Raw genomic sequence first — 15,755 nt, forward strand, 5'->3', positions numbered from 1 at the left:
CACCTGGGGTAAAGAGTGGGCTCACACATGGTGAGAAACCAAGGAGTGTTTGCAGAAGGAACAAAGAGACCTGCTTTCCTTCCTCCTTGAGAGAGGGTTGGGTGGGCTGCCAACCAGCCATTCCCTCTTTCAAGTCTCTTTGGAATGTGAAATCCAGCACCTGCCTCTGTTTTACTTGAATCAGGTTTTTGTGTTCAAGAAAAAGAGATTTGGATGATTGATTTTGTTCAAACAAGTGAAGATTACCCAAATGGGAACAAACAGGTTACATATCCAGAGCATGTGTGTCAGCTCTTATCACTTATGTTTGGCCAACTCGAAGGCAGGAGGGAAGTGGGGAACTTCTATCTAACAAAAGGCAAGATTTCAAAGACCCTTGACAGGAGGTTGTTGGCAAGGGGAAGCCAGATGGGTTAACTAGAAGTGGCTGGTTGGTTTGAGAACATTTGGTTTTCCCTGATGGCCCTGTGTTAGGAGCAAGGAGCAAAACACAGGGAAGCCGGCAGTCACTGACCAAGTTCTGAGCTGCTTGCTGCAGAGTTTTGAAGTCATAAATTCTACTGCCAAATATGGTCTGGCCATTGTTCATCTGTATATTAAGTCTCTAAGTATATAATATGGGCTCGGATGCTTTAGCAATACCAATCTAATTAAACCTACTGACCCTTGAAAATTTCCAGAGTGTCTGCTCTGCCTGTTCTGGGCTCCTTCTGGACAATGACATTAATTATGTGTGCTATTTGTATGCAAATGCTCACATAGAATAATACACACAGTAAAGTAAATGCACATGTTTTATCATTGCTGTGTGATCTGGTAGATGTTTTGCTTTTCCATTTCATGGTGTCCACTGCACGCATTGGCAAGTTTTCAGGATCGGTTTTGAATTAGCAGGCCCACTAGCATTGCTGTTTCAGAGGAAACCGCTTACATCTCTGTGCATGGATGATCTGGTTTGCTTTGTTTTCTCTTAATTTTGTTAGACATCTATTAAAGCCTTTGAATTTACCTAAGGATGGTGATAAATACACACAAAATATCAACCCCCAAACCTGGCATGAAATGAAAACAGCTCCTGCAGTTTAGTAAAGGGGCAATTCTGCCCTCCCCATTCCCCGACCAGTAAAAATCTACAAGAGTGGTCCCCAAATCTTGAATGAATGAAAACAAATTGAAAAGAGGTATAAGATAGGAAGTCAGAAATGTAGTGATTCACAGGCCATTTTAATATACTTAAGAGACTTGGGTTTAACAAACATTTAACCTTTTTGTTTTCCCTTCTGGTTACAGTTGACATGAATTGTCAGGTTGACAGTGTAAATGACCCAACAGAGAGTCAGCAAGAAGATTAACTAAGGTAAGTTGCCTCTATGGTGAGATTTTCAATTGATTAAATGGGCCAGCCATAGGAACTGTTTGTAAAAGGCATGTTGGATTTCCCTCAGTTCTATCAAGTCCCACAGCATGGCTCAGGCTAAGTTTTTAAAATCTTTATGCCAAATAACATATTATAAGGAGCTAGGATTACCCCTAGAAGCTCACCATCTTTAAACGGAAAAGATAAGCTATAGCATCTCCAGATGGTGCAGTACCGGTTTTCTGAGCTTTGACAAAAAAACAATTTTTCCATCTAGCTCACCCCTGGCTTCCTGGAGTGAACAAATTATTGCAGCAACCCCAAGCTGATTCTGAAGTATTGCTTTTCCAGAAGCTACCTGCTGAGTTGTTTAGCATATCTGTTTTTAAGCATAACACTAAATCTTTGCCCTGGAGAATGTAAAAGGCGTTAGTGTGTTTGGGCTGAGAGAAGCCCGCCTTATGTTTTGCCCTCTTACCCCACTACCTGTGGACCTTCACATCTGTACAAAGGTTTGTTGGGTTGAATGAGCCCCAGGAAACACCACAGGAAAATAAATGGGACCAGATGATGTTTAGGAGATTTTCTAGACCAACATTCTAAATCACTCAGCCAAGACTAAAGTGTATCTAGAATACTGAGTGGTCTGTTACCCTTTTTTGTACCTTGAGGGTTGGTGAGAAGAATTAAAGGAAAGAAGCCAGGTTTGCTCTTCTGATTCCTAGCTTAAAATGCTTAGCTGTGGAAAAAATCCTATGGGATAAATCAACTGTGTGTAAATGAACTGTGTGTTACCTGGAGCTAGACACAGATGTGTTGACATCCTTGCCTCTGTCGAATGAAGGAAAAAGACACAACCTAAAAGTTGAGAATTATGTCTCACCCGATGACTTTCTATGGACTTCAAGCCCAGAGTAGCTCTGGGGGGCTGCTCCAAAGAGGTAAGGGAACAACCAGGATTTATAGTTTTGCAACAAAGATCAGGTAACCACAACATCAAAGGGAAAACCAGTACCTTGAATTAATGAATTTAGTGTTTTTCTATATATGGGAAGATGCAAGAGTCTGGGCTCATTGAAATCACTCCTTCGCTAAGCACCTTAGCTATCTAGGGCCACTATCCTGTTCTTCCCCATCCTGAGTCCCCTCGGTACACCGCTGGGGGTGGCTACAATGGCTGAGGGCTTGGCACTAGGCAGCCTGTTTGTCTCCATCCTGAGGGCTCACTGTGGGGGACACAGTATACGGCAGGCAACGTTTTCTTTCACAGTGCTTCCCCTTGGTCAAAATCTGACCAGCCTTCGGAGACATTTCATGAGCAATTTTGTGGCACAGTGCTAGGATTGGCTCATTCCTAAACCAGACAGATATTCTGTTGATAGGTCACTCAATGTGTTATTTTTTTGGATTAGGTCCGTTGATAATTAAAATTTTCTGGATTGCTTGCATTACTAGTCTATTATGATCCAGGAAATGTTTTCCCCTGTGGCTTCTTCCCATATCTAGAGTTGCACTATTACAATTATTTTATGTAGAGTTGTGTGTATATGGTGGATTACCTCAAGACTTTTAGCCATCATTGATTCTGTTGGAGACCTGGTTACACACTGGGTAATACAAGAGGCAATCTTATAAATTAGACAATAGGCAATACAGCTAGTAATATTAATAAAGTCATAGTACAGCAGAGATAGATACAAAGCATAAACAATTTGGAAACAAAAAAGAACAAACTAAAACAATGGCTAGTATAAATAGTTGTAATCTGGTTGCAATAAATCAAGTCCACAGAAGATCTAACTGGAGAAGCCAAATCCTAGAAGGATCAGGTAGAGAGAAAAAGATGTTTCATGTTTGCTTACAGAAGTATACTTTGTCAATTTGTTGAGGGCCATAGCATAAAAGATTTTTCTTTTAGAAAACAAAAATTAAGAGTATATTTCCCAAAAAGTCATAATATCACAAATTATATTTATCAGTTAATTAATTCCTGATGATCTAGGTGAAATCTTCAGGTTTTCCATTAGAGTTTTGTAATTTCTTACCCAGCTCAGTGATATGATCTAAAAGTGATCAGAAACTTCTATTTGTCAAAAATCCTTTCTATGAATTTTCTTGAAGACCTTCATTTTTATAGAAGCATTAAAGTAAACCAATGATTGGCTTTAAGTAGCAAGACTTAAAAAGGCTTGGTTAAAGATCAAATTATAATGCACTTGACAAGAAACTTGGATATTGCTGTGACATATAAGATTTTAAGATAAAAACTAGAATTTGTGACATATAAGATTTTAAGATAAAAACTAGAATTATGATCAATATTATACCAGGGCATATCAGATTTTTAAGAATTCATATACATTTTAGGATATCTGTATTAATGACATTTATCCACAAAATATAACCTAAGGTTCATCTCTAATCAGTTGACAACGTTTCTCAAGTAATTTAACATACCATAAGCCTAATTAGTCTGATATTCTTCTCTGAGATGCCATAGGGGTCCTCTGAAGCCTTTTTTAAGTTAGCTGGAGATGTTAATTAAAACTTGATGGGAAGCTTGTCAAAAATAACAAAAAGTTTTAAAACACTTGGTCAAATAAGATCACAGTGAACACTTAACCAAAGTTGACAAAAGAGTTCAAAAGTAAAAACAGCTCACTTAAAGGCCCAGAAACTCACACAATGCTGCACTCCAAGAAAACTTTATTCTCTTAACAGAGAGAAAATGAAACTCCAGGCTTACACCAGCTTACTTTCAACAACAAAATCCATCTACCTTATTAAATTCAATCTAAATTCAGCCAGTCCTGACCATGCACAAAACTCTTTTCTCAGGCTTATTTTCCACCCACTTTCTGTATGCTTATTATTTTGTCCCCTATTTTTTCCCCATCTAGAAAGAACCAACTTTGGGACAAAACTATTTTCTTTTCCCTTAAAAAAACACAATTCCATCTTTCATACCTTCTTTTGTTCACAACACACATCTTATTTTCCTACTGTGTACTGAGAAGAAGTAAGTAATTATGAACTACATTCACGTTCTATAGTTTGGCATGGCAAACAAATATCAATAATAATTTCTAAAAACATGTGCTTTCTTATAAAAATATCTCAGTGTGGCACCAAACATACATATGAATAGTTCTAAATATCTATAGCTTCTCTGTAAAGGAAGAGACTGTCTCAGCATCTTATTTGGGAATGACCTAGCTCTTCAATCAGCTTCCACTGTTTAACTTCATTTAGCACAGTTCTTCAACTTACCAAATTTATGGAGAGATTATTTTCAAGTTTGACATTCCTAAAGCATAATTATTTCTAAAGAGTTCACCCCAAAGTTTATCTTGTCTCCTATATAGTGTATTTATAAGAATTTCATCATACCAAGTTAATTTTTTTTTTGTTGACAAAGTCTGTAACAGAAATAAATGTATTGACCTTCATTAAACCTAGGTAAAATAAAAGACAAGTCTTTATTGATTAAACCAGCAATCTTAAGCTTGATGCCAGATGTTAATTTAATACTGAATACTTTCTAGATTTTTTTGAACCTAACATTCATTCTGGCCTGCTGCTTTCATATTTAGAAATATTTAGTTCATAAGCACTTTAAAGTAAATTAAACAGAGCTCTTTTATAAGTTTAATTTTGATAATATTTCCCAGAGGTAGAGACGTCTCATATGTGTAATGTGTACACAGAGAAAACTAGAGCTCTCATAGCTTCAGTTAAAAAAATTTAGTTATGAATCAGATATTGCAATGTAAACTTACTACTTTATAAATAACAGTTGGAATACATTAAAGTTGCGTGCTCAGACGAGTAAGGCTTCACTAGTCATGGAAAAGACTTTAACATTGGTATTTGTTCTTGATAAGCCCTTACCCTGAAGGAGCCTGTGAAGTGATTTTTGGCCGAGAGACCCTTTCCAGACGTTTTGAAACTAGCAGGACCTTGTGGGGCCCTCTGGGTACAAATCCTTTCCCTGTCCCTTTCCTGTTTGTAGGAAATAAGCTTCCTTCAGCCTTCTTGGCTCTTCCCTGAGTTCCAACGAGCAGATCCAAACAGTTGCTTACCAGGGAATGAAGAAACAGAGGAGGGGCAGTCAAGAGACAATCATGCAGCGATAAAGCGGGCTCCTGGTTCCTCCTCGAGGAGTATGCATGACAACGAAATGTTTGAGCTCTGCTGCAGAAACTAAAGCCCCCACTTCAGGCTGAGCACAAGCCTCCTTGGGCACCACCCTGACCTCACCACCGACCGATCAGAAGCAAGCCACAAGCCCTGTGGCCCTCAGCCCAAACTTGGCCTAGTAAACACTTCTCCCCCCAGACCATCTGGGAGTTCAGGGTGGTACCTGTTCTCCTTACTTGGCCCTGCAGTGAACTGCTCTTTGCTCCAAACTCTGATGTTTTGGGTTTTTGGCCTCCCTAGGCATCAGGCGCAGGAACTTGCACCCAGTCACAATTTGAGTTTAAAAGGGCCACTTTTGCCCTTTTTCCCCTTGGTTTCAGGTTCTACTTGCTTGAGCTAATTTAGACCCAGCCTCAGGTCATTGTGGGCTGTACTTACATTTCTCATTTGTAGAAATTAGCAAGGCAAAGACAGTTGCTTTTAATTCTCCAGAGAACTGTCACCTAAATGATATTTAAAAATTGATTTGCCGAACCATATCTTATTTAATTTGCCTTTGAGAGAGAATATGTTCTAAGTTCTAGGGCTTTAGAGTTTAACTTATCATGTCTTCAAAAGCTTGCATAATGTATTCAACAAGGCCCTCTTTCTGAGTGCACAAGTTAAACCCAAAGCAAAATCACTAATTTTATTACTGTTGGCCCTTGAATATTAGCTCCCAGTTTTTACTTTATATGGTAAAGCTCAGGTAGCCCTACTAGTTTCCTTTAGTATATTTAATCACTATTTCCTGAGGGTGAGATCTATATGCCCTGTCTTATAATACCAACCAGGGGAAGCATTCCCCAGTGAAACAAGTCTGCCCCAAAATATGATCAACCAAAAGTCACAAGCTGGTTTTTCTTATTTGTTTTAAGCTAACGGTATTCCTAGGTCAACCATTCAATATGTATTTTTTACCCTTTAATTTCGTTTTTTAATAAGTACCAATAAAGAGCTTTTTATAATGAGAAAGCTCTAAATGCTTACTCATTCCTAAGTCCCATTTAAAGATCTATCAACTGGCCATTATGAGATATATCTTAATAGTGACTTAAACAATAAGGCAAAAGCCTTCCTCAGAAGAGAGTGCAAAGATGCCATCTAAACAAGATTCAGAAAGGTTACGTGTCAAAATAATTTAAGAAAGGCCCGCATTGTGCAGGGTAACACAATGAAGGTTAAGATGGTGAAAAGCCCCTGAGAGTTGGCATGGCCAGACAAAGACTGCTGAGAACCCCAGTCTATTTAATTGGCTGACATATGTACACTATACATTTTGGATGGCAGAGACCAAGTTCTCAACACACACACAGATGATCAGGTAGAACATTACATTTCTTTCTTTTTCTTTCTTTCTTTCTTTCTTTCTTTCTTTCTTTCTTTCTTTTTTGAGAGAATTCTTCATGGATATTCTTTTTTCTTTTTTTTTTTTTTTTCCATTTATTTTTATTAGTTGGAGGCTAATTACTTTACAGTATTGTAGTGGTTTTTGCCATACATTGACATGAATCAGCCATGGATTTACATGTGTTCCCCATCCTGAACCCCCCTCCCACCTCCCTCCCCATCCCATCCCTCTGGGTCTTCCCAGTGCACCAGCCCTGAGCACTTGTCTCATGCATCCAACCTGGATTGGCGATCTGTTTCACACTTGATACATTACATTTCAAAGACAGATGAAGAGAAATGCAAACTACCCCTGGAGGGGCTTTTGTTTCTTTAAGGTCAGAATTTTGAAAGGAATTTTTTTTTAATCAAGCAGGCTATTTTTAAAACTGTGTACGCAATAAAAGAACCCCATTATTAGTTATTATCAGGACGAGACTTTCTTTAATTCCCAATTAAGTAAGTACTGTAGGAATGTAGACCTGTCTGGGGTATTAGTTGGAGGCTGGCAATCTGTCATTCCTTTTTGTTTTGCAAGTTTTATTCTGCATTCAGAGGTTGGTTTGTCAAAATAGAATTACTAGTGATGATCAGGTGGTGGGCTAACATACCACTTGTGAGCTTAATGCCTCCAGGATTTGCCCCAGAGTAGTTTCAGCTCCTCTTAACATGTCTCACATTTTCTCTCTGGTGGTATAAGGCCACCATGGGAGCTCATGTCCCCAGCAGAGCAAACTTTAATGAAAACGAATGGATTTTCCTATAAGGACAGCTACATGGCATGATGTCTTTGCCTCCACCACTCCTTTAAGTTTCTCAGTTGCCTGAGAAAGCCATTGCCAGCCAAGAGATGTCCCCTTCTTCAGAGCTGGAGACTCTCATGAGCTTTTGGTTTCATGCTGACGGATTCTATGACGGTAGGCAATTCAAGGAAAGACAGCAGGCCAGTCTTCCCCGAATCACCCAGTCCAACCCTACTCAGTGTTCTTGCATCCGAGCAAAATCTCCCCAGACTTTCAACTGAGAATAAAACCCCTGAGTGTCTAAACTGAGTAAAATCTCCCCAGTGCCTTCACTGAGGATGAACCAGGTACCTCTTCTTGAAACTAAGTTTCAAGGACCACTGACTCCTCCAAAGAGGAGCTTAACACCACTGCATAAAATTTAGCATCACTAACCAGTAATAGGAGATCTGAAAACCAGGAGTGACTCACCAAAAGTCACCTGGACTCCCCAAGGAGGTGTTCGGGCCCAGAGGTCCCTGGTAGAGCTCAGGTGAGGAACTCTGCTCTGGGCTCCTTCATTTGGTTGCCAAAACTGTCAACTGGAAGAAAAAAATGCACAACCTTAAAGTTGAAAATTATGTTTTATTCAGTGAACTGTCTGAGGACTTCAAGACCAGGAGGCAACCTCTCAGATAGCTCTGAGGTGTTGCTTTGAAGAGGCAAGGGAAGAGCCAGGATGCATAGTTTTGCAACAAAAACCAAGTAGTTGAAACATCAAAAGATTGCCATTAATTAAGGAAAACCAGACATCTCAAGGTAATGAATTTAGCACTTGTCTACATATGGGAAGATGCGAAAATCTGGGCTCATTGAAATTATTTCTTTGATATGCTCCTTATCTATTTCTATTCAGAAAGAACTGCCCTGTTCTTTCCCATCATAAGTCCCCTTGGGGCTCAGTGTCAGGGTGGTGGAATATGGCAGGCAAAATGTTTTATTCACACCTCCCAGCATCTTCTCCATAGGCTTCTCTACTCTCCCAGAAGTTCAAGTTGTACCAGACTCAAGCTCCAGCATGGTGGCAGACTAAAGTTTGAGAATATGTGAAAGCAGGCAGCTGTCTTCCCGTCATGATTTTTAAACTTTATTTAAAACTAAATTATAATAGCATTCGTGCAATACATATACAGCATAGGACTGATAAAAAATGTAAACTCATACAAACATGGTCTTACAAACATTTCATCTTTTTTTTAACCTTATTCATGTATTTAAAATTATCCTAAGCTGCAGAAATGATATGGTAGAGAAGTTTCCATTAAAAAGTAATGAAGTGAGACTAAACCTGAACAATTTAAATGCAAGTTCTTCAGTACTGCCTTACCTTTTTTCCCTTTCACTGCCAACACACTACAGACTGCTTATCTAGATTTTTTTTCTTACAGACACTATTATTTTTCTGTATGATCAATATCTAGATGAAATACCAAAATAAGTATGTTTTCCTTGGTTAATATCAAAATATATCCCTTGGCCATAAACATGAATCTACCTACGTACCTTTACCCAAGTGAATAAGTTGTCAAAACTTAAAGTTCAAAATTAGTTTAACTTTGCTGCAAAAGTATATCCTGACTCCTCCCTTACCTCTTCAGAGCAGTCCTTCAACTCCAGGAAGAAATGACTCACACAGGGTCACTCAGCTGATCAATGGAAGTTCAGATACCTCCAGAACAGAATTCTTTGACACAGTGCTGTTCCCTAAAAAATAGTGCATTTCTGAACACAGTTGTCACAGCAAACAGTATGACCTAAGGAACTTCATCAATTCCCACAGAAATACTTACATAGCTGGGTTTGTAGCAGTTATTGGTAGTGCAACAGGAAGAGCCTTTAGTTCTGTGCATCATACCTCCAAGAAAATTAATGAAATACAGTGAAATGGGATTAAAATTAGAGTTCAAAGACATAATACAAGAAAGTGTAGTGCTGTATAATTTGTTTGAAAATCAGGGATATCATAAATGACAACAGAGGAACAGTTCAATGAATCAATAGAGTGCTGTGGAAATGTAAAAATAATTTTTCAACAAGTATTTGAGGGCATGTAAAGACGGTTCCAGGCTTCCCAGGTGGCTCAGTGGTAAAGCCTCCACCTGCCAGTGAAGGAGACCTGGGTTCATCTTCCCTGGGAAGGGAAGGTCCCCTGGAGAAGGAAATGGCAGCCCACTCCAGTATTCTTGCCTGGGGAATCCCACGGACAGAGGAGCCTGGCAGGCTGTAATCCATGATATCACAAAAAAGTTGGACACGACTTAGCAACTAAACCACAACCACAACAAAAGATGCACATGGAATCTGAACCCTTGTTCTGGGGAAACACGGCAGGCCAAGTGTGGCTTCCAGGGTGGGCTTTAAGAGACCTTGTAACTTTTTATGATCTCAGAATGCTTGCTTTTAGAATCCAGCCACCCTCTACGAAGCTCAAGCTGTGGTACAGAATGGGGACAGCCACATGGAAAGAGATTTTAGAAAGTGAGAGGGCATTTTGGATGTTCAGACCCCAGTGGATGCCGCCTAGAGTAGATGAACTGCCCACCTGAGCCCAAGCCAATTTATAGAACCATTAGAAATAATAAGTTGTGAGTTTGGGGGCCACTGTGTTTTGGCGTGGCTTGTTTTGTAGCAACAGGTGACTGAAAAGGTGGAAAAAATATAAAACCCTCTCAATACAAATGCTTAGAAATGAGAGATAAGCTGTAACAAAAATATTTTTAAAATACATAGCTCAGGAACATGAAAGTTATCGAAAACGAAGAGGAATTTGAGGCCAAAGCAATAATCTGGTGAGCTGAAGATGCAGCTGCCCCCAGGACTACAGTTTGGTTGTTGTGCAGATATAGACTCTAAGGCTAGAAGGTTGGGTTTTAATGCCCACCTGGACCTTGGGCCCCTCATGGTAAGGAGCTGAAGTTGACGCCTCTACATAAATAAATCTGGGGTTCCCAGCTCAGGATGTTAACAAGGAGACTTGAGCTGGCCTAGGGTGCTCCATGGGGAAAGAAAAGGCCCCCATGGTAAGCAGAAAACACATATACACCATGTGTTTGAAACGCAAATTTATGCCATCTAAAGTCATACAGTAATATACAAACCAAGAAACTAATTTATACTTAATTATAGACCAGTGTGACCCCCTGGGAAAGTTAGCAAATGGAAATGTAATGTAAAACTATCCTTCAGAATTCCTACTGAAGAAATAAATTTCCAAAGATGAGTTTATAAAACACACAAGGAAATGATCTATTATGAATGAGAGTTGATGGGTAAAATTGCAGGATGATTAGCACTACAAGAACTTGAGGGTAATGTTGAAGATTTCATAAAATAATACCTTTAAGTGACAAAGATAAAAAGTAGACATAAAACTGTAAAAAAGCAGCAAACTATGAAAAATTAACAATTTGGAAAAAGCAAGTCAATGTATAGCGATGTAAATGACACATGAGGAGACATAAGGAGTAGAAACAGACTAAGACATTCTTTGTTCAACAAGAGCTCTAAAAGGAGATGTTGATAGTATTTGAAAGATACTGCCAAGGATTTATCAGAATTGATGAAAGTCAAAAAATTTGAGTTAAAAGAATAATCATAAGTTACAAGAAGGGCATATTTAAAATAAACTCACAAGACTTTCCTGGTGGTCCAGTGGCTAAGACCCTGCACTCTCAATGCAGGAGGGCCCAGGTTCCATCCCTGGCCAGGGAACTAGATCCCACAGGCCTCCCACATGCTGCAACCATTAGTTCTCATGCTGCAACTAAAGACCCTGCATGCCACAATTAAAAGATACCTCACACCACAGCAAAAATGGAAGGTCCTGCATGCTGCAACTAAGATCCGACACAAACAAAACAAATTAAATTCACACTTATGCACTACAGAACACCAACAAAGAGGAAAAATTAAAACAATTAAAGAGAAAGACTTAACCACAAATAAATAGGTATTGCAAGGACAGCAATTTCCCAAGATCAAGAATTTAGGTCAGGAGATAATGGAATAATTCTAAGTCTTCAAAACATGGATGAAAATAATGGTCAACATAGAGTTCTTCACTAGTTTCAGTATCATTTAAGAAAATGACATTTGTCATTTTCAGGAAAAAAGAAAGATTTGCTACTCACATACCTTTTCTCTAAAAGCTACCAAAGGAGGCACAACAGTAAAAAGAAAATTGAGCCCAGAGAAAAGAGTATGGTGTAGGAAACAATTGCAAGCCAAGGGAATGGTAAACACAAATGAAAACCATAACATATATTGATTACAAATTTGTAACAATATTAATGAATGCTTAAAAGACTACAATAATTATGTATATTTTACAATACACCACATAACACTACATATTTCCTATTGTGTCTATTTGTAAATATACATGTGTGTAAAAGTATAAAAACATGCATGTTGTAGATTCACACTAATATCAGGATTCAGTAATCTCTGGGAAGAGATGATGTACAGATAAATCAAAACTATCTGTAAATATTTTAATTTATCCATGTTTTATTTTTTTAAATAAAGAGTGCAAGGAAATTTGAAAAATATTAACGCTAAATCTGGATGGTAAATATATTCTAGATATATTTACTGTCGTCTAATTTCCTTCATGTTTGCAATTTTCATTATTAAAATTAATGGTTTTCTATATAGGTAGAAGGAGATAGAAAATATAAGAAAATACTGTGTAACATTAATTACAGAAGTTAGTATCAATAGAAGGATTATACAAGATTCTTTTTCTATTTTTGGATATTTTAAACATTGTCTACAATGAGCACCACACTGCTTTTCCATACACATAAACACCTCAGAGTATTTTTTTAAAGATTCATAGGACACTAGAACAGACAGTTAGCTCAGAGATCATCTCCAATTCATCCTTGACGAGATGTAATTTATGGTAGCAGAAATCAGATCAATTGTTCGTTCCAGCAAGAGTAGGGTTCGTCACATCTGAGTCAGTTATAATGAGGTAGATGAAACTGGAGCCTATTATACGGAGTGAAGTAAATCAGAAAGAAAAAAAAAAAACACCAATACAGTATATTAACGCATATATATGGAATTTAGAAGGACAGTAATGACAACCCTATATGCAAGACAGCAAAAGAGACAGATATAAAGAACAGACTTTTGGACTCTGTGGGAGAAGGCAAGGGTGGGATGGTTTGAGAGAATAGCATTGAATCATGTCTATTACCACATGTGAAATAGATCACCAGTCCAAGTTCGATGCATGAAATGGGGCACTCAAAGCTGGTGCACTGGGACGACCCTGAGGGATGGGATGGGGAGAGAGGTGGGAGGGGGTTTTGGGACGGGATTAGGGGGGCACATGTCCACCCATGGCTGATTCATGTCAATGTATGGCAAAAACCACCACAATATTGTAAAGTAATTAGCCTCCAATTAAAATAAATTTTACAAAAGAGTAGGGTTCATAATTGAAATGAGAACTTTCTGGGGGCAATAGGAGTGTTTTATGTCTTGGTAGTGGTGTAGGTTAAATGCATTTTTCAAAAGACTTTGCAGTATACTTGTGATCTATGCATTTCCCTATAGATTCTTTTTTTTTTTTTTTTCATTTATTTTTATTAGTTGGAGGCTAATTACTTCACAACATTGCAGTGGGTTTTGTCATACATTGACATGAATTAGCCATGGAGTTACATTCTAAAGCAGGATATCTTAGCATTCTTTCACAAGTGGAGAACACAGCAAATGCCTACTTAATAAGTACGATCTCAAAGCAGTGGGATGACCATTCATGTCTGTTGCAAACCAGCAGCATGTACATTTTTACTGTTTCTATGTTGAGCCCTGGAAACTGGAACAAGAAGTTCTAGGGCCAAGAAAAGAGGACCTATGGCTTCAAGATTCAGTGTTTCAAATAATACTTTGAAGACTTGAGTTAATCTCCCCTATCAGCAAGTTGTCCATGTTGCGTACCTTTATTAACAATGATTTATATGGTCTTTAAAGATTCTCCATGCTACCAATGACAGCTCAGATAGCCCAAGCTCTCTGATAATTAAACATCTTTCTAGGCACGTTTAAAGGGTGAGAAACATTTAAATGGCTGTATTTAAAAGATACTCCTTGCTCACCCTGTGAAGATATCTTTAACAAATGGCTTCTCCTTGTCTTCGGCAGGGGCACGCGATGAAGCAGAGGGACAGCGCGATGGCAGTGAATGACAGTCCTGAGTGCAGGCCTCCTGGCCCGGGGAGGTGCAGAAAGACGCCGGCGCGCACGTGCACTGTGCAGGCGGGTGGGGGTGGGGGGGGCGAGTCCCACCGAAGGACGGGGAACCCTTTGCTCTCATTTCTCCAGCTGCATTTTGTTCTGTTTACCTGCAGAAAGGAAAAAAAAGAAAAAGAAAAAAAAAGTTTTCTTTCATTTGGTGGGGGACCCACGTGAATGCAACTTTCAGGCGCTATCCCTGTCGTTTCTGTCTTTTCTTCTCCCAAGTCCGCCCCGGGGTCGCAGTGGCACGTGTAACACACAAGTGTGTTCTGGTCCCTGTCTGCTTTCTCGGTTATTTCACAAAGCTGGTTGGTACAGTGATTTCTCCCAAAAAAAAAAAAAAAAAAAGAGAGAGAAGGAAGGTGACTGATAAGCTGCATTTGAAGAAACATCAAACCCTCTATCCGTAGAATCCACAGAGGAAGGAGGCAGGACAGAAAATGGGCAAAACCCTCAGAAATCGCTTGGAAAAAGGTCAGGATGATCGGTTGCAAATGGTCTTTTATTCAGGGATTCCCAAGGTCCAACACTGTTCCATGAGGCTCTAAGGCGGAATACGAAGGCAGGGTTTAATCCGGAGCAGACCAGAGGCATAACAAGGCAGGCGGATGGACCCTGGTCTCCTCCTTGGTAACAAGAGGCAGGTGCGTCCTTGTCTGACCCTGACTTTCAGCAGAGCTCACCTGATTCAGGAAGTCTTTAACTGTGTCTTTCGCTCAGGGAGAAGTGATTCCTTGGGACACAATTCTAAGGGCACTTTTCTAGGCGTTTTAGTTGAGAAGGAGACTGCTGCCAAAAAGTTCTCCTTGAAATCTTCATACATCTGCTTTCCATAAAAGAACATCTTGTTTTTACCCAAGGACTGATGACCCACAGAGCAGATTCTCCTTTGAATTTGGAGGCAATTAGAGGCCTTGCTTGCAGTTCTGGCTCCCTGGTTTGCATTTAAATGGTGCGCTTTGTTCACGCCAAGTTCAAGACTAATTTGATGGCCGTCCTCTCCCCCAGCAGGCATGGAAGGGAAGCAGCGGGACTAATAAGCCAAGATGTCCCTGATACAGTGGGCACAAGGGATTAAGGGCGCGGGAAGACGTCAGAGGTTGTCACAAGTATCGTCCCAGAGCCAACAGGATAGAACCCTCAGAAGGCAAGAAGCCTGCCTCCCCGGTCTAAGACCAGTCTGCCCGTCCCTGTGGAAACTCCCATTATTTCTTGCATGTCTCTTTTTTTTTTTCCTGGTTTTTGCTTTTTAATTTTTTACACCGGTGTATTGGTTTGTGCCGTACAACAGTGGAATCAGCCATAATTACACATATACCCCCACTCTCTGGTGCCCCCATCCCCTGCCCCCATCCAGCCATCTGGGTCATCACAGAGGGCCAGACTGAGCTCCCTCTGCCATGCCTCCCTTCAGCTGTCCATTTTGCACACAGTACTGTGTATATGTTGATGACACTTTCTCCATTTGTCCCCCTCTCTCCATCTTCTTAAACCCATCTTCCTTATGAGGGCTTTAGGGCTTTCCTTATGTAAGTTAACTGCATATTTTTTTCTTAGTAGAGGGAGAAAAGGAATGGATCAAATGGAGCATTTCTACAATAATCAGGGGCTCTGCTTTCTACATATTCCATGGAGGTCTTCAGTTTTGCTCCTTCCTCTAAAGAAAATTTCACTTTCTTGTCTTCCTATGAATTTTGTTTTGGCTTTTCTGAATTTGTTGCCTTATTTGATGGCTTATTTGGCCTCTTGGAATAATAAGTTGTATTTCTACCTATGTAATATGTTTTAACACCCTC

The 15,755-nt window shown here is 39.5% G+C and overlaps 1 protein-coding gene across 1 annotated transcript in view; it reads left to right on the forward strand.

Annotated features, from left to right (window-relative positions):
• MACROD2 (mono-ADP ribosylhydrolase 2) overlaps positions 1 to 13,981 on the forward strand; it is a 2,149,518-nt gene extending 2,135,537 nt beyond the window's left edge. Inside the window, exons 17-18 of the mRNA XM_065919545.1 lie at positions 1,291 to 1,357; positions 13,867 to 13,981. Coding sequence (XP_065775617.1) covers positions 1,291 to 1,352 — 62 coding nt within the window. The 3' untranslated portion in view covers positions 1,353 to 1,357; positions 13,867 to 13,981. The remainder of the gene's footprint in view (positions 1 to 1,290; positions 1,358 to 13,866) is intronic.
• Positions 13,982 to 15,755: the final 1,774 nt, after the last annotated feature.

Source organism: Muntiacus reevesi, chromosome 2 (genome assembly GCF_963930625.1).
Source record: "Muntiacus reevesi chromosome 2, mMunRee1.1, whole genome shotgun sequence".
Taxonomy (NCBI): domain Eukaryota; kingdom Metazoa; phylum Chordata; class Mammalia; order Artiodactyla; family Cervidae; genus Muntiacus; species Muntiacus reevesi.